The 20,073-nt window shown below is 41.8% G+C and overlaps 1 protein-coding gene across 9 annotated transcripts in view; it reads left to right on the top strand.

Moving 5' to 3' along the window:
- The window catches only part of PAK3 (p21 (RAC1) activated kinase 3), a 241,838-nt gene that overhangs the window by 153,172 nt on the left and 68,593 nt on the right, over positions 1-20,073 (top strand). For all 9 annotated transcript variants that reach the window (XM_059384573.1, XM_059384574.1, XM_059384572.1 and 6 more), the window contains one exon: positions 933-1,134. In XM_059384573.1, the coding sequence (XP_059240556.1) occupies positions 960-1,134 (175 nt within the window). In that variant the 5' untranslated portion in view covers positions 933-959. The remainder of the gene's footprint in view (positions 1-932; positions 1,135-20,073) is intronic.

Here is a 20,073-nt window from a genome sequence, read left to right as displayed (position 1 = left end):
GGTTGAAAGTATAATGTCTCCTCAGGAACTGGTCCTCTCCTTGGAGCTAGCTCCTCTTTTCTTGTAACTGGTCCTCTCCTTGGAGCTAGCTCCTCTTTTCTTGTGGTGGTATCTGGCTCAGCTTTATCTCCTACCTGCTACCTGAAGATGAGGCATTGTTTCCCCATCAGTACACCCAAAGTCAGCTCACACTGTCAGGCCTACTAGATTGTGCCCCAGTTATTTCTCAAAGAATAGTAGAGTGTGTTTTGTACATCAGGTACACACAGGTAAGAATCTGATGCCAGCGGCATCCCAGTGTCAAAGCAGCTAACACATCCTTACTTGGGGCCATTAACAATCAACAACCAAACTCGTGTGAACCCCAGACTTTGAAGAGGTTGTGCTTCCTGAGTGTCACCAAAATCAGAGTAGAATTTTTTTTTTAAAGATTTATTTATTTATTTGACAGAGAGAGATCACAAGCAGGCAGAGAGAGAGAGAAGGAAGCAGGCTCCCGGCTGAGCAGAGAGCCTGATGTGGGGCTCGATCCCAGGACCCTGGGATCATGACCTGAGCCAAAGGCAGCGGCTTAACCCACTGAGCCACCCAGGCACCCCCAGAGTAGAATTTTTAAAGAAGATCGTAAATTGTTCATTAAAAGACTGTGAGTGGACAGCAGAAAATAGGAAGGGATTTGATAGGTTTGTGTGTAGGTACTGAAGAGCCATTAATTATTACCTTCATCTTCTTTGGAAAATGGTGTCATTTGTCTTTAGGGAGGCAGCTCCCTCCCCTTTAGAAAAGAAGCTTCCCCAAAAGGTCATCACAAAACCTGAGACCACGCGAGACCAGTGCTCTTGTGTCTAAGATGGTGGAATCCCCATTTTACTGGATAATTTTTTTTAAGGCCGCTTCTTTCTCAATTCCTGTTTTCTCCTCCTGTTCTGTAGGAGCTGTGCAATCAATTGTCACTGAAAATGTCTGACAGTCTGGATAATGAAGAGAAACCCCCAGCTCCCCCGCTGAGGATGAACAGTAACAACCGAGATTCTTCAGCACTCAACCACAGCTCCAAACCACTTCCCATGGCCCCGGAAGAGAAGAATAAGAAAGCCAGGCTTCGCTCTATCTTCCCAGGAGGAGGGGATAAAAGTAAAGTATCAGTGGCCGGGCATTGTAAAGGGGCTAGTGTTTTTTTTTCTTTCATTGTCACTTTCTTTCTTGGGTAGTCCTTTCTGGAGCATTGGCTGTGTGGGGCCTGCCTGCCTGACCTTTCCGTCTACACCTTCAGAGGTTGCGTTTTGTCAGAGGATAACATGTGATTGACTTAACTGTGGGTTTACAGAAAATACACTTAGGCCGTGTTTGCATCTCATGTAAAATTGAATTCATGGTGTTCAAACAAGGGAAGTCATAACAACAGCACTGTCTTGAATATATGAATAGTGACTTTCTTTCCGTTAACTTAGAGGGGAGTTTTAATTCCTTTCCAACTGTAAGTTGTCCTTTTTGGAAGTTTGAGTGTAGGTGGATTTAATTCTATATACCTTTCTGACAACGGTGAAAATTCTGAATTGTGTATGCGGGAGGCAGCCCGAGTTGTCACATGATTGTCTCTCTGGCTCTGTCATGAGGTGGGAAGACACTTCTGAGTCCTTTGTTCCCTCTCTCATTCCTCCACCATCAGCCCCATTTGCACGAGCATCACAACAATGTATTGACATTTATCCTTGTGCTGTTCATAAAACCATTTGTGATACTGAGGGGCTAGAGAATCTCTGGTAAATAGGGGTCAGGTTGCATTAATAAGCATAAACTTAAATATGGCTTCTAAAAGTGTGACTATTGAGCTGGAAAAGGGTGAAGCAAGCACCACAGCAAACTGCCAAAAAGGAAAAAAAAAAGGGGGGTATCTTTAGAAAAGGGACACTTGCCATCCACTCCTTTGAGTTAAAACAAATAGCTTCGCAAGTCACTTACGTGGTGTGAATGAGCCCCACAATTCATACTGTAAGGAAAGCCAGCACTCTTAGTAGGACCAGGATTGCCTCTTGTATGCCACTGTCACTGAAAAGGAGCTTTATTTCTGGTGACCCATATGGAAAGGAGGATAGAAATGTCAAACCCCTGTGTGTGAAGACAAGCAAAAGGACAATGAAGCACTTTCCGCACAAGGGGTCTGCAAACACGCACAAGGAATGGCCAAAGGTGTGTTTTAAGATACCGAAGTGGGTTCCAGGGGGGAAAAAAAAACTGCCCAGAGCAAGGGATGGTTTGAGAAATTTCTGGTGTGCTATGCCTAGGAGACCAAGTTCTCAGCGAGTGTGGTGCAGAAGAAAGAACCATGAGACCCTGCCGCTCCTGTGTTGCATCTGCCACAAGTGCAGGAAGCGACTGAAGCAGGGGACTGTGTGCCTGCCCGAATCTTCATGGTTGAGACTGCCATGCTTTGGAAGCCTTTGAATAATACCACTTGTCCTTTTGAAGAAAAAAGAGCCAACCAGTGCCTACACGAGCTCAGCAAAAACAGAGAGGCTGACATTTCTGTTTTGTGCCAAAACCTGGGAGTGACCTCATGGTGAAACCATTGCTGCCTGACACAAACCTATGTCCAAATCTTCTCAGGGTTGGGGGAGGGGGGAGCCAAGCCAAGTTTCTGGTGTACTGGCACACAAAGAGAAAAGCCTGGATAACTCCTTCTCTCCTTAAGGAATGGTTTGAACAGTGCTTTCTTGTGGAAGTTCAGAACTGAAAAAAAAGAAAAGAAAAGAAAAATCTTGAATTCAGAGCCTGCTGATTCTTCCCAGTCCTTCTGGTGTCTCAGCTGCATTTGCCAGTGTATCCTCTTCATGTTAAGGTTATCTTTATAACGAGTTGCTTGTCTCAGATCCTTGAGCCCTTAGATCAGTGATCCAGCCATTCAAGAAGACTTAGGCCAAACTAATGCATACATTTGTTGTTCAGAATCTCACAAAGCCTCCTCTGTCTGAAGATCTTAATGCATGGGGTTCTGACACTATCACTAATGTTGTCTTCTTAATAAAAGAAACAGTAGATATTTAACAGAGCCTTTCAGTAATACAAGCTGACAAAAAAAAAAAAAAATCTGGGTAGAGATGGTGACATAACTTTCAACAATCTGTTCCGAACAGAGTCTTTAGCTAAGAAGAACCTATAGATGAGGCGGAACATTTGGTCCAAGAGCACTCATTGGCTGAAACTGAACCTGTTGATGCTGCTAGAGGATGACTCTCAGGAAGCTTCCGGTACCCCAGGGATGATTATCATAAGTGATGATGAAGATATTTGGGAAGCTGTGGGACTGGAGACAAACACAATTAGAAGCAACAGGTGCAGAGTCTTCAGAACATGATTAAACCTCTCCAAGAAAGTAATAGAAATTGATACACTTATACATCAAATCGTAACCTGTTCAAAGATTGAGTGGTTTAGAAGAACTCTGCAAGGAGGTGCTGTGATGCCTTCAAGATATCACTTTGGAGAGAAAGCATCTTCCACAGAACTTCAGTCATCAAGGAGAACCATTTAATATCATTACTGGACAGCTGATAAGCTGCCCTCAGACCAAGTGTGAATGATTTCATTCAATTCTCTATAAAGAGGTGCTAAGAGTCTTATTACACTACGATATTAGGAAAAAGCCACCCACAGATGAGCCTAAATCATGAAGGCGGACCACTTAAGTATGCATAATAGACACTTGGTAGGCCACTTTTAGACAAAGCTTGAACAATTCAATTTGAACTCTGTCCAGAAGTGCTAAAGTATCTTCAGGAAAGACTTGAGGAGACAGCATCTTCAGAAGAGCGAGTCATGAAGTTTTACTACTTTAAGCCACTTGCTTGGATAGGGCAAAAATCACAAGCAAGTTGTTCCAATTTCAGGAGTGGATTCCAATGATTTGGGAGAATATGAAAACCCATGATTTGAGCTAACAGTGCACCCCTGTTCATCATTTCACTGTCACCCCCATTTGTCTCTCTGCCATAATGAGCACGACATCCTCATCACCTCTGGGAATCCTCTTAAGATCTAAATGGAAATGCTGTAGAGCCTATCATTTTTACAAATTTAAGCTATGTAAACTCTCATTATTCTCTTTAGGTAATGTGCTGTTACTGTTTTGTTTCACTATGCAAAAAATTATCCATGAAAGCTTTCAAGAGTTTGCATGTGACCTCACTTTCCCTGCCCCCTCCACTTTTTGGGAAACCTCCTAAAATCATACTTTCCTCACCTAAACTCTACTACCTTGAGGGTTGCAGGGGAAGTTGACCCTCAGAGGTAAGGAGGGGTCGCTGTTTCCCTGTTTTCTGCCTCTTGGTGACTCCTTGGGTTATAGCATGATCAGTTGCAAATGAATGGGAAGAGTACTGGATTTGGGCTCTGAAGAACCTGGATTGGAGTTCAGCTCAGCCACTGATTATGGTGACTTTGGGCCAGTCACCGAGTTTCAATACCTGTTAAATGCAGGGAGTGATACCCGGGCTACCTCCTTCTGGTAGCCAAATGCAATTCTAAGTATTAGAGAGCTGTTAAAATTAAAAAGTGCTACAATATGGTGAGATGGTATTACATTTGTATCATTCTGGACCTTAAAAACAAAACAACAAAACAATCAGATTTTTTAGAACTCTTGTTTCTTTCTTTCCTTTTTTTTTTTTTTTTTGGTTGAAGTACTTTTGTGTCTAACTAGAACTTATATGTTGATTATAGAAAACTTTAAAGAAAATGAAAATTGCCCATAATTTTTACAAGCTAAAAATAACCACTGGGTTGGTACTTTTCCTCCTCATCCTCTTTCTTCATATCATATGGAACTTGTTTATCAATATATAAAAAGATGGAAACTAACGACAAACAGAAAAAATAAAAGTAGCCCGTATTCACAAATCTCAGAAATGATAACATTTTAGAAGATTTCTCTCCAGATTTTTTGTGGTGTTATTATATATGGATATGGATATAGATATAGATTATATAGCTATAGATACAGGTTATATATATAAAATTCTCATATACAGCTTTTTTACATAATTAAAATCCTAAGAGTGCAGTTTTATTTTTCATTTTTTACTTAATATGTACTTAAAAGTTTTATCACAGATATTTTCCTACATTTTTAATAAGTTTTCCTAAATACCATTTTTAATGGTGTGTAATATTTCACCATACAGTGGCATCGTGGTTTATTTGACCAGTTATTTTGTTGGATATTTGGGGTCCTTCTCAAATTTTTGTTATAAATATCATTATATTGTCTATCTCTTGAGTTAAATGAAAGCAGAGATTTTTGCTCATTGAAGAAGTCTTTTTAATAGCTACATTCCATTGACCAAATGGAGTTCAAGAGATAAGGAAGAAACAAAATAAAAAGCAGCAGCTGTAGTTTCCAAATTAAGGATCTATCTTTGTTAGAGACTGTTTCAGGAGCTGGAGCTTGGCATTAGAACGAATTAAGAGAGACATTTTCCCACCATGATACTTTATCATAGAAAAGTTTTCAAGATGTAGAGCAGGAAAAGGACATCCTGAACAAGTGCTTTGATTTGATTGTACGGTCCCCGAGAAAGGTGAGACCGATCCGGTTTCTCGGCTGCTAAAGAGCTTGGAGCCCAATGTGTGGCCCATGCAGAGCACTCATAATGGGACCGCACGGTATGTATGCACTTTGTATTGGCTTTCTTCCAGGCGCCATTTTATGTTTCTGTCTCTGTACTGGGTATTTTTTCCCTTTTACTTTTCTTACCTACTTTGAATTTATGCTATCATACTGTATTTTGTGTCTTCTTGTAAGCCGCCTTATACCCATTTGGGAACAAGGAGGGGACTAAGTACATGGATGAATGAATCTGAGAAACTACATCGATAAATAAACCAGTAGGGCAAATGCAATGAAGCAAATGAATCAGCCAGGACCCTGCAGACGGCATAGGGCCTCTAAAAATAATCAATGTTAAGGATGTGAAGCTTGGAGGAACATGTGGGAGAGAAGCAGGTGAGGCTGCATTTGGAGGTGACGTGTTCTGTGTGACGTCTGTGTCTTCTGATGAGCGCTTTATGTGTCCCGTGTCATGTGCCACACTGGAGCATTAGGCGGGTTTCAGAGGACATGCGATGCTGTATCAAGAGCTGTATCTTTAGAGAGCACGGTTTATGTGCCCTTTGTTCGCGGGGGACCAAGAGAGATTTGGGAGCTGATGAGCTTGGGATTGAAGTGAAGGGCCCTCTCCCTGGAGGAGTACGAGGGGATAAGTAGATAGAAGTCAACTCAAGACGAACAAGAGGTTATCTACCATTTACTCACTAATTCCCAGGTGCCCAAATGTGCCAGGCACTTTATATGTATTGAGTCTTTTCATCCTCACAACTACTCTGTATTATCCCCTTTTTGCAGATGAGGTCACTTAAGTTCAAAGCATTTACGTAGGCAGCCTAGAATCACATAGCAGCCAATGGAAGGTCTCTCTGACTCCTGGCCCTGTGAGTGTTCTGCTTCATCACACTACCTTGCAACAGGCCAAAGGGAATACGTGGTAAACTCTAGTTTGCTCCTTGCCTCCAGAAGCCAGCGGTGGCTCCCATTTTCCCTTAAGATGGTGGTGTACTTTGAAGCATATTTGAATTTCAGGAGAGGGAGCCATTTTTTCATCACCACTCAAAAGGGAAGAAAAAAATTTTTTCATTTTTTTTCTTAAGAAATGACGGTGAGAAAAAATTTTGAAAATAGAGATGTGCTAACATTGGATTTGGGCATTTTGTGGGTTCGATTCTCATTTGGTGTGTGTACTTGGCAGGCTTAAATATTGCTTACTTGAAAAAGTCGAGGCTGTGCATGAGGGTGTTCATATATGTGAAAAAGTTCTTCAAGCGCCATATAGTTTTGTTATTATATTGCATATATATAGTTGTTTTGATTCCTGGCATGTGCTCTTTTCTCTATACACTATACAGGAAGGCTTTGCTGTGCAACAATAATATTAAAGAAGACTCACTGATCCTTTATGGTCGTGTTAATCAAATGTTCTGGTCAATGCACTTTATTAACTTTCATCTAATTAATGCACAATAAAAAATACTTAGTGTGATAACTAGACTGAACAGTATGCAGTCTTTCTTTGGTGATGCTAAAGACCCTTTGGGATCTTGCAGTAGCCCAAGGTTGTTATCATTGCACTAGCAATGATTGGGAGTCAAAATTAATTATCAGACAGCCAGATGTCAGAGACTGCTAAATCCTGAATGGTTTTTACATTCTTCTTGGTTCTTCAAATGTAAACCATACAGCTCAGCAGAGTGCTCTTTGGAGATAAAAGACCTTAGCCATTGGGAAGCCTCAAGGATGTGGCATCTTGCCTGTCCTCCAAGGTCAGTGCCATGCTCCAGAAGTAGAACCACCTTGCCCTGTGGTTGAAATGGGAAGAAGGTGGGATAGTGATTTCCTCTGTCTGCTAGGGCCTTCATTTCTATGTCAAGGCCAATAAAGAGGGAAATTGGGTGCCAATATGGTGGCCCGCTAAAATGAGCAGATGGTCAAATTCAAGAGAAGTATGGAATTCTGGATTGGGAGATGTATACATGAAATGGAAGAAGCAACAGGGAGATCTAAATCAAGAGAGGAAACAGTGTGTGAGGGGGAGGTTAGGGGGTAGTGACGATACTGGGGATGAATGAGAAGGGGGGGAAGGCAGAAGAGAGTTGTTTCAAACATGAAAGTGAAGTGTTGCAAGCAGAGGAAAATGGACACTAGCTAGGGAATATGCAGTTGCTTTCCGTCTTAAAGCAAATTAGGTCTTCTTTTTTCTGTCTCTCAAACTCATGCCTTATATAATTATCCTTTGAACAGGAGTATCTGGCTTAGGACATTGCTTCATTGCCTTGTTTTGATTTCTTTTGTTTTCAAACATTTTCCAATAAAATTGTTGCATGTGTGGACTAGGTGTAAATGAGAGCAGAACCAGTGTGTGTTTCCTGGCAGGAGATGGTTAAGAGTCCTAATGATTTGCCAGAATGATTGTTGTTGCTGAGTATTTTTGAAGATGATACCCCTGCAGGTGAGGGCTATCTGTGCATGAGTGGAGATCACTAGAAGGAATCACATGGGACCATCATTTCCTTTCCTCCAGCATCCCCATGGAACACCAAACATCCACATTGGGCCTGGAGCTGCTCTTGCAGAATGAAGTACCACTTTTGAGTTTTTATCTGCACATTAAAGGCTGCTAACATTTGGAGAATACATATGGTTTTCCATAGCCCCTGAAGACCTGGCAGGAAGACATGGGCTTACTCTTTCACCAGAGGCGATGAACTAAGCATGAAGAAATTCCAGATATGCTGATTAGGGACTATGAATTATTGAGAGCGAAATTTTCTAGGTTCTTCTGTTGGGGGGCTCATGGCTTTCACAGGTTCTACCTGAAGGAGGTAGAACCTTCCACCCTGGGCCTTCTCAACTAAATACTTAGGGATTTGCTAACATAATAAAAGATTATAAGAGCACAGAGTGTTTAAAACATCCCATTATAATCCTCTTTCTCAGTAGTTATATTTTCATAGACATCACTCATAGGATGGGAAGTGCTGAGTAAAAAAGTGGCAGATTAGATCTCCAGCAAAGAGAGTCACCTGTTGCTGAGTATACTGCTAATGAAATGATGTATTTGGGATGGCAGAGATAACGGTGTTCAAGGTGGTTTCATTTCAGTTGCCTCCTTCAGATCTCTTATGGCGGAAGCAAGGATTAGCCCCCATTTCGTAGAGGACGGCAAAAGGTTAGGGACTCAGAAGTTAAGTCCACAAAGTTGTCCCACTGTGGGTTACAAAGCAAGGCAGACCTGGACTTTAGATCCCCCCTGACCTGTAGTCCAGTGGTGGCTGAATATCCCACTGCTTGTCATAAAATGATGGCCATCTAACTTGTTTTGCAAATAGGGTTTTAGCCCATAGCATATGCAAAAATGGAATTTTTACAGAAGCAAGTGACACCCAGGTGAATCTCACCCCCTTTCTCAGGCTGCAGTGACAACAGGGCCTTACATTTGTCTTTACAAGTGACTCCTAAAAGTCTGACTGGCTAGCAAAAGGCAATAGCCTTGGTAAAAAAAAAAAAAAAATGTTAATTATTAATTATTTCTCTCCTTTTTTTCTGTTCAAAAATTACTCATGCTTTTGCAGTTAAACTATGAAAGAACTATAGGAAATAGAACATGACAGTCGCCTCTCATTCCTCTCAGATTCACTTATAATCCAGTATTTAAGGATTTGGGTCTTTTTCCTCATTAAATAAATACCAATTTCCTTTTCTGCTTGGAATCTGTATATATTTTGCCCAAGATGTTAGGTTGAAGCCAAAAATACATCTGTGACATAGAACCTGTTTTTAAATATTTTACCCACCTTGCACTGTCAATTTCTTTAAATACTTAGCACCAAAAATCAAATCTATTTTTGTGTCTTACTTTCCTGTGTAGTCACCATGTAGTACCTTCAAGTATTTCCAGTGGGAAAAATAAATTTGAAGACCTGCAAATGATGTTCTTTCTATGCTACCCCCGCCCAAAATAGAGGAAAACTAGAGAATTATTCCCTCCCCTGTGTAAGGGAAAATTCACATTTCATGAAATGAATAAGAAATTCTCGCGGATCCCTGCTTATCCTGTCCCCCTAAACCATATTTGTTTACAGAGCAGAAGCGTCAGAGATGAGAACCGTCTTTGTAGAAATCAGTCCCTCTGGCTCTCTTCTCTCTTTGACACCACGTTCAAGGCTGCTGTTGCCATAGGAGGACCTATAACCCAGAACTGCTCGGGAACACTTCTTCTTACCCAAGTATAAGGCTTCAGAACATTTCCCTCGGGGGGAGGGGGTGATTATATGGCACAGTGTACGCTGTGACCCACACATCAAAGGCTGGAGCAGAACATTAGGTAGTGGAGTTGTTGTGTTTTGTTTTGTTTTTGAATTTAAAAAAAAAAAACCAAAACACAACAACTCCACTACCTAATGTACTTTCCTGGTAGTTAAGTAGACACGAAGCCATTTTAATTCTTAAAGGCCACAAGGGCAACATTCTGTAAATGATCTTTGTGAGGCATTGACTCACAGCCTCTTAGTGAATGGGAGAAATGAATGAACCACAGGAAACACCTATCACCCAGCTAAAGAGTGACCGAGTCACTGAGGATAATCTCTTAGGAGAAGTAGAAGTTGTTGCCTACAGGAGGTAGATGGCCCTTTAAAAATCCTTACATTTCTTCCTAACGTGGCTTTCACAGAGTGAAGCTGGGAATATTGAGATGAGAAACAGGCATTCTGGTATGACAGATCTCTAACTTAGCTATCCCCTCTGCTCCTGCTGGAAATGTTTTTTACATCTGCACAAACTGTTTGGCTTTCAGGAACACGAATCATTTGAGTACAGATTACACCTGAGCAGGGAGAAGGGAGGTGGGTTTCTAGTGTCAAGCTGAGGGTTTCAGGGTGCAGGTCCCTCCTGGGAGAGCTCCAACCCTAGCAACTTCAGTACAAGCCTCCTTGCAACATATCTTGATAGGCCTCCTGTATCTCAAAGGAGTTCAGGGAACATCACAGGACAGAGATGTGTAAGTAGAAAGCTAGGCTGCATGCTAACTTGAAGCCCAGATCGAGCTTGCTATCTGTCTCAGTTTAAAAATGAGATGGACCAGAATTGGATGTGAATAGAGGCTTCCCTGGAGCACTGTTTATAGTTTCCTGATATACTTCACTCAGAAAAGATTTGTATCTGCTCTTTATGTGCCTAGCTCCATGCTGAGTGTTATGGGGCATAATACACAGAAGACAGGGTTCCCTGTCCCCTCCTATAGATTTGTAACTTTCAGTCTGGTTGCAGAGTTCACACACACACACACACACACACACACACACACACAGTTTATAGGAAATGCCTAGTAGGTGATCTTAGAGGCAACAGATAAACAGATGCAGTTACACAGAAGTTCTCCCTATTCCATCCCCCTGTATATTTTTCTTCTCAGCTGGTGTGAAGTAATCTACCATTTGGAAGCCCGCCCCCACCATGCCTTGTGTATCTTGCTAGCAGCAGATAGCTCCCCGAGTTGTCTTCCAGAAAGTACCTTCTCTATTATATCATCCACCTGCTCAAAAATCTTTTCTAGCACATTCTTTATTACCATCTCCAATTTCGTCTTCCTTCTTACTTTCCAAGGCTATACCCTATCTCTTTACCTGTGTGTCATCCCACTTCCTCATCAATATGCTGTATACGTTCCTACTTACAAGCCTTGCTTCTCCTGTTTTTGTTCTACTTAGGGTGCCTTACCCTTTCCTGCCTGTCGATTTTTTTTTAAGATTTTATTTATTTGAGAGAGAGAGAGAGAGAATATGAGCGGGGGCAGAGGAGAGGGAGAAGCAGACTCCACACTGAGCAGGGAGCCCGATGCAATGTGGGGCTCCATCCCAGGACCCTGACATCATGACCTGTGCCTAGCCATTTTTAAAGACCATCTCTCAAGTCCTACCTCTTCTGGTGAGCTCTCACCACAGCCTTCTGTCCCCTTTTCATATACTACGTCATTTACACTCTGTTCTTTTCAACCTACCACCTGACTGTCTTTGGTCTGGTAGTATTGATCACTATTTTTTATTTGCTAAGTGTGCTTCCCCAGTCAGATTGCAAGTCTAGAATATTACTTCAGTTCCTAATGAGCGACCTAGCACAGTCTGTCACTACACTGATCCACAAGGCTGTGTACACTGTCAAAGGAAAGAAAAGTGGGACAGTAGCAAGACAGAACTGTTCCTTTTAGAGCCACAGTTGTGAAATGCTTTCTGCTTGGAACTAGCCAGCCTGAGTGTGTGTGTGTGTGTGTTTCTTTGGAAAAATTATTTCTGCTTTCTACATCATATTTTGCTTTTAGCTTTCTCTATTAACTTGGCTTTAAATGTCACTTATTTTTCCTATGCCCCATGCCATAACCTCATGCTTTCAAAGAAATGATTATTTTTCTGTGCCTTTAGGCTCCGTTTATGTAGGAAAACATTTTCCTATGTCTGTTCACGGCCATTCCCTTTCTTCTCCTACATGCTCTATTTTCAAGGAGCTAAAAAGTGCTCTACAATAGAATTCTGGATGTAACCATATGACATTATCCAATGAGAAAGCCCAACAAAACTTCCAGGAACTATAGGGGAAGATGAGTGGAATTCCTACAATGAGGAAGATCCAGGTGACCATTTTCTAGAACGCTTTCAGAAGGCAAGCATAGCATCATCATCCAGGAATTCCATGTGGGGGAGAATTGGTCACTTTGCTGTACCTTGTACCCTGTCCAACTCTGTTGCCAATATATGCTTTTGGCCCCAGAGTGGTACCTGGCAAGAGGTATGTCTGAATGAGTTTGGACTCATCCCTGCCATTGAAGAAGAACAGCCCCACTGCTGCCACCAACATCTTCAACTGTAACAAGAACTTTAAAACATACCCTCCCACCTCACAGCCTTTATAGGGAACCTGAATCCTAGTCTCCTCACCCATGAACACATAAAGGTACATAGGCATGACTTGTCTCCATCTTATAAGGTCTCATTTCATGTAATGAAGGTCATTCATCCATTCATTCATTTATTCATGTGCTTATTCATCAAGTATTTGTTGAATCGGTTACTGTGTTAGATAGATTTTGGGATACAGAGGTAGCTAAGTCCCAGTTCCTGACTTTAAGGAACTGACGGCCTAGTGAGGGACACGGACAAGTCAGTCATCAATTAGAGTTTACTGTGGTAAGTGTGGTACAGAACTGGGCACTGAGGAGAGGCAACTATTCAAGACCGAGGGGAAGTTAGGAAAGTCTTCCTGGACGAAGTGAACACTGAACTGAGGTGAGTCTTAAAAAAGAGAGCTAGTCATGTCAGGGATGGGTGGCATTCCAGATAGAAGGAGCAGCATTGTGAAGGCTGGAGGCATGACACATTATTAGCTGGAGTTCTATGAATACAACTACAAGTAGTTCCGAATAGCTAGTGCATAGAGCATGAGTTAGTGAGGGGGGTGGGAGATGGAACCATGGAAGTAATTGGGGAGAGGATCCTGGAGGGCTTATATATGCCAAACTGAGGGCTTTGAATTTGATTTTGAAGGCATTGGGGAAGCAATGATGCAGAACATTATCAGATTTGTGTTTCAGAATATCACTCCAGCCACAGGAGAAGAGTAAACTATGGGGGCGGGGGCTGGGGGGGGGGTAAGAGGAAGGAGACAAATGGAGTTATGTGGCTGAGAAATGACAGTGGCCTGGCCTAACGGCCAGTATCAGAACAGAAGAGGACAACACAGAGGGAATATTTATGAGAAAGCATTAGCAGAGCTAGGCAACTAAGAGGATGAGGAGAAGAGAAGGGTGAGGTAGGGAACATGGGATGATTTGTCATTTCTTGTTTTATGTGGGAGAAGGCAGTGGAAAATTCATTTACTTTTGAAAATATCAAAATAGAGGTGTTCAGAATGCAACTCCATGGGGTCAGGGTAGAGCAGAGAGGTCAGACTTGACATCCATATGGTAAACCACTAATGTAGCTGGGAAGAGGAACCATACAAGTAGGTGAGGTGGCCAAAGGGAGAGGTGTATTGCTAAGAAGAGATGAGGACCTAAGACACTCCTGGGAAATACTGTTTAAAGAGTCAACAGAAGACCCAGAAATTCAGCAACAGGCTCTAGGAAAGGACTGCATGAAAGAAGGCAGGAAGGATTTCATTTCATGAAGTTCAGGGTCAGCAATATCAGTTTAGACTGAAAGGTCAACAGTTTTAAGGACTGAAAGTGGGCATTTTCAAGTAGGAGATTCATTCAGGACCTCAGGGACTCATTGCACTGGTTTGAGAAGTGAAGGTTGAAGAAGTCTGGGTTGCCTTTTCAAGAAGTTTAAGCTCCAGAAGGAAAGGTGAAGCTATAGCAGGGAGAGAAATATGTGAGGTGTCAGAGGGTTTTAATTTTTAAGGATGAAAGGGATCTCAGCAGGTCTCACAAGCAAGACAGGAAGTGTCAGTAAGAAAGGAGAGATTGAAGATACAAGAAGAAATAGACAAAATAGTTGGTGGTGTGAGAGCCCTGGAGAAGTGAAAGGGACTGGTATCTGGAGCATCAGTGGAGAGAGAAACCTCAGGCAGAGGGGGTGCGGACACTGCTTCTGGTGAGACATGAGATATTACTGATGGAGAAAAATGCCATTGGAGTGGGACAGAAAGCCAAGTCAAAGGAGTTCCAAACTGATGGCCTCCATTTTTCTCAGTGAAGTGAAGGAATTTCGTATGCAGAAAGTCAAGGAGGAGAGGGTGAAGCAGAAGCTTGTGCAAAAGTGGGAAAGTTCTTGAATATTCAGTAAAAGAAGTGGGAAAGGAAGTTGGCAACAAACAAGAAGAATATTGTCAAGCACACTGATGACCCAACTATGGTCTCTGACTTTTATAGTATGAGCCAATCTACGTAGCTGTGTGATTTTTTCCCCCGCTAATAGCTTGTCAGCCTCAGTCTAGAATTGGAGGTTCCATGGTGGCATTCTATTAGAGTAGATTTTTGCAGGAGAATGGCAAGAGTAAGTCAGAGAGTGGCATTGCTTCCAGACCAGTGGTTTAAGAGTAATTTAAATGATGCACCAAAGAGTCTAGGCTATAAGGAAGCTGGTAACTTGTCAAGAATGGAGGGATCCAGGGACTAGTATTTTTGTTGAGACCAAAGAACAATTAAAAAAAAGATTAAGGGCTGGAAAGAGAGCTAACATTTTGGGAGGCTGGGATAATGGGGTTTAATATTTCAAAGAAATGATCATTCTGGATAATGAAAAGGCCTGGGGTACCTGTCATCCTCCACTCTGTGCATGATCTGTGGAGCTTAGAAAATCATTTGTCCAGGTCTCACCCCCACAAATCCTGCTATAGTAACTTCTGGGTGGGCCCTGGGCATTGGTCTTTTATAGAACTCTACAGATTATTCTAATGAGTGGCCCTGGTTGACAACCACTAAGTTACTGGTGGCCATAGGAGCAGATTGAACTAGAAGGGAGCTGAAATTGGTTAGTGTTGAGGGAGGTCAAGGAGTTAAAAGGAAAGAGTGTGGAAAAGATGTCCATTTATATATATCACATTTCACAGAGTGATGGCAGCACTGAGGGTAGGAAGGAAGACCAGGAGCCTGAGTCCTCAGTGGATAAGGCAACTTGGCCAAGAGCACTGAATGGCAGTAACCTCAAAGAAGGGGCTTTTGTAGGCAAGTGCAAAAGTACTGATCTCAGATCAACAGCTTTGAAATAAAAGGGGAAAAGCCGCCCTGCCTCATTCCTCCACACCTAAGAACTTGGGGTGAGGAAGAATGAGCAGTGTCCATCAGGATTATCTGAGGAAGTGATACCCCCTTTAGAGAGTAGAATTGGAAGTTCTTCTCCACCCCAGTTGCTTAATGGAGAAAGCTGAAGAGCTTTACAAATTAAAGGTGCTGGGCTCTGCCCCAGACTAACTGAATCTGAATCTCTCGGGGTGAGGTTCGGATACCTTCCTCTCTCTAAATTTTCCCAATGAGAGTGATGCACAGTGCAGTTTGAAACCTGAGGCAAGAAGTGAAGAGAGCATTTAATGAAGAGGTTGAAGGTTTAGGGAATTGGTAATGGAATAAGCTGTAGGTACTGGGGAAAATACAGGACATTGATTGGGGTAGGGCATAGAGGAGATGATGGATGACTAGGAGGCTTTTCTTTCTTTAACATGTACGTGAGATGGAGAAAGGTGTCAAGATGAGTGACTCTCTGGAGGTTCACTGGCCCCTGGAGTTATAGCCAGAATTCTTGCACACCCAGAGGGTCCCAAGGCCAAACACTTTGTAGATTGTAGTCTAGTTGGCAACCTGTGGCCTTAGTTCTATGTTCCAGTAGGGTATGGATGATACACTTAGAAAGTGGTACTCATTTGGGCTTCTGCTCTCTGCAGACATCATCCCAGAGCTTATCAGGCTGAGTCTTACTGGGCCAAGATTCAGGTTAGACTGCATCTTAACGTCAATAACCAATACTCAGTAGAATTTTCTGGAGGGATATACAGACAGACAATTTAGTGTAAAAGAAAAGAGACAAAAAATTCTCATCTAAGCACATTCAATAATATTTACTGAAGACTAGGACTCAAAAATGTTGTTGTTTTTTTTTTAAGTGATACTGAATAATAAATGGTGTAGCTGTTAAGAACGTGAGCTCTGTAGATATGGTTGGGACCTAGGTTCAAATTCTGGATCTGACACCTGCTAGCTCTATAATCCTGGGTATGTGGTTGAACCTTACACGCACTTTCCTCATCTACAGAACAATAATACAATACTAATAAGGTTTACCTAATGAGACTGTGATGGAAATTAAATGAGATGACCCTGGAAGCACTTTTTGCACATGGTGACTGTTCCCTAAATTAAAATCATTAAGTGTGCAGACATAAGCCAGGTGCTAAGGGATGTGAGAATGAATAAGATATAGTCTTTTCTGTCAAGTATCTCCAATTTTATCTAGAGAGACAGGTATATAAAGAAGAAATAACAATCCAGTATTGATCCATGCCAAGATCTGAGTACGCACTGGACAGTTCTATGGAAGCCTGAAGAGAAGGGCATTTAACTTCATCTGCAAAGGGAAGACAGAACAAGACTTCCCAAAGAAGAGGAAGCCCAAGAGTGAGTGAGTCTTCAAGAATAGGGACTAATGGGAGTTATCCATTCAAAGTGTGGGGTGAGGGATCTTGGTAAGATAGAAGAGTTGCCAGGACTTGGCCTAGCATGAAAGTCTTGGCAGTAAGAGAAAAATCTAGCCATTTAGGGAGCATGATGTGGGTATGGGGCAGTGGGGGTTTTGGCAAGAATAGACCAGAGAGGTAAGCTTGGGGCAGATTGCGCAGGCCCCTGGGTAGCATGTTAATGAGCATGAACTTCTACCATATGGGCAATGGGTGGCATTTAAGGATCTTAATGACAGGGATGTGGTCAGATTTGTGTTCATTATAAAGTAATGAAGAGCAGGAGGCAAGATTGGAGGCAATAAGACCAGGTGAGAAATATCGGTACCTTAGGTTAAGGTGATGGTTTGTGGGGAAGAAAGGAAGAACATAGATTCAAGATGAGTGTGGGAGATACACTAGAATTTGGTGACCAATTAAGGTAGAAATACAGTGGCAATCAAAGAAGCTGCCAAATTTATGGCTTGGGAAGTTGGGCCAGTGCTGAATTACCCAGTAACAAGAGTAAGCAGGGGCTGCAGGCCCGACAAATCAGGGGCCCCCAAAACCTGGCCACATTTTTAGTCTGTATCTGTAGTTTTTAGAAAGACTTCATCACCTTAGGAGTAGCAGAATTTTTTGGACTTTTTAAACTTTTTATGCTTTACTATTGTTTTTATTTGAATTACATATTGGAGTGGGATTTCATAATCTTTTCATTGCTCAGGGCCTCCCAAAAGAGTTGGTGTCTAAAGCCTGAATCCTTTCTGATCTGAGTGGTTAGTGGTATCATTTCACTGAGAGAACATGGACTTGGAGGAAGAGCAAGTTTGGGCTTCCTGCCTTTGTTAGGCTTAGCCCTGAGTGAAGGGAAGGGCATGATCAGGCTGGTGAGGGACTGGCAACTGGGTAGCCTTCTAGAGAGACTCCACAAGACCAATTCATATAGCTCAGCCCAAGTGAGGTGGTCAGGGCTAAGTCAATAGTCCTCAAACATTCGGCCAATACTAACGGAAAGTAAGGAGAGACTGCTAGCAAGAGAGGTCATGAATGCAAGTTGATACAGTGATTGGAGACATGGATTGAACTATGGGTTCTCAACCTAGAGTCGGGAGAGTTTTAAACCTTTGAGATTATATGCAAAATTGTTTAGATGTGTACAGTGTAATTATGGGCAGAAGTTCCACAGCCTTCTTCAGATTTTCAGAGCAGTCTTTGACCCCGAGAGAGTCACCTGTCACTAGGAGTAGATTAACTATGAAGCGAATAACACTTCTTTAGAGTTCCTCACTGTCTTGGGACTCTTCCAAGGCCCTAGGAGGGACCCTGGAAGCCTTTATAGTGTGTTTTTCCTTAAAGAGAGCATTCCTCTTGAATTGTGTAAACCATTTGTTCACACAATACCCAGATCATCCCTAGCCACCCACGGATCAGGAAGTTACCCGGTATGGGTTAGTTTCTGGCATCAGATACCATCCAAGAGGGACGAGTGCAAAGAAAGGACTGTTAAAGGCCAAAGACTGCATTAGAAAAGGCAGAAGGGGAAGCAGTGCTAATCAAATAAAGAATGGTCACCCATGGAGGAGGAGAATCAGACCACACTGTGAAGGAAGTAAAAAGAGAGATAGTCAGCTACACCCAACATGGATGGGAGAGCAGGGAAGAGGAAAAACAAGGACACAATCAGAGGAGTGGCTTGGATAATGGCCTGGTGGCCAAGCAAGTATGAGTGGTAGCTATGGGACCAAAACACACAGCAGAAGTAGCTACCCACATAAAAAGGTCTAAGCTTCATATTCAATAAAGCAGACTTGCTGTAAACACAGCATCCAAGCTGAAGTCAAGTTGAATGGCACATATATACTTTTCAGAATGAGTCCTACCTAATGTGTTCTGTGGCCAGACAAAGGCTTTGAGTGACCCTTGTTTCCCCACCCCCCCCCCCCACCTCCAATCTTTCGTCCCTAATCCTGTATCTTAATCTTCTTACTCCTTGAATGTCTGTATTTCTGCACCATCTCTCCGTCCTCTGGCTGGAGATAGGGAGTAGTGAGAGAGGGTAGAAAGAGAAAAGAAACAATGAGAATGACATTTGAACGTGAAAGGTTTTGAATTGAAAATTTATCCTGGGTAACCCATAAAACCAGTAATCCGTATGTGGTTAATTGAATGTTGTCTAAAATTCAGGCCAAGGAAACATCTATTTGAACCAGAGTGTTCTAAGTTGGCCTCCCTGGCAATTCTGAGGTTGACTGGTTTCAATTGGGCAAATCATGCTGACTTTCCCATTATTAGGAGGGTGAGTATTTTTATTATCTTTTGAGTGTAAAATGCACCCCAATCAGAGATACGTGCTCTGATATGCTTATGTGGCTATTATGGAACCTACCTAATGCCATTTTACATTTCCAGGGCAACTTCCTTATGGAATCTATTCCAAGATAAACTAATTTCATTACAGTTCCCAACTTAATTTCTCCAGTGATAATATCTTTAAAGGTTTTGACATATTAACTGTGGACGTGTTTCTTCACAGTTGTGTCACTATGAAAAATCCGCTACTTGAGGACAATGATTTTGAATGGCTAATATGACAAAAAAAATTAGGAATATGGAGAAATAGCTACAAACTGGAATGACTGAGCCAAGGCATTGATTTGAGGTTACTAAGAACTAAGTAAAATTAATTCAGTAAAAAGCAGCCATTTATATTTTCTTACTAGCAAAGTTCTGGGGAGTAAATGATTACAAACATTTTTAATGATAAAGATGTGTAACATTAATGGTTTGTAGTAGTGTTCTCACTGAAAGAAGACAAAGAGTGTATTAAAATATGCTTCATAATGTAAACATAAATTAAATAAGTTCTATTTCGCTATGGTTAACATGGAAACAATTCATTTATGCTTTTATAGACAGCTTTAGCACTTTTGTGTTCTTTTTTTTTTCTAATAGTAAGACTTAGCTTGACCTGATCATAATGAATTGCTTCTTTAGTAAGTCCTATTCAATCCAACAAAGCCAGTTGACCACAATATACCTAGATATCTGTTGGTTACATTTTTAGGCTGGTAAAGGACATAAATCAATGGGACTGCAAGTTTTGTTGGAACTGGATTTGGGGAATTTGTAAATCATCTGGATGTAATACTTTTTGTCAAACTCTCAGCTACTTCTGCAGATGAAATTATAATTTCTGGAGCTAAATCCTATTAAGCTTGTGTTGGATTCAGTTGTCTTTCAGCTTTGTAGTTGTTTTTGATGAACCTAATTGTACAACTTAGAGATGACAAAACTATGTCCCCAATAAATACCTGTTAACATTT

This window comes from Mustela nigripes, chromosome X (genome assembly GCF_022355385.1).
Source record: "Mustela nigripes isolate SB6536 chromosome X, MUSNIG.SB6536, whole genome shotgun sequence".
NCBI lineage: Eukaryota > Metazoa > Chordata > Mammalia > Carnivora > Mustelidae > Mustela > Mustela nigripes.
Note: the sequence above shows the minus strand (reverse complement) of the source record. Positions and strands in the feature narration are given on the sequence as shown.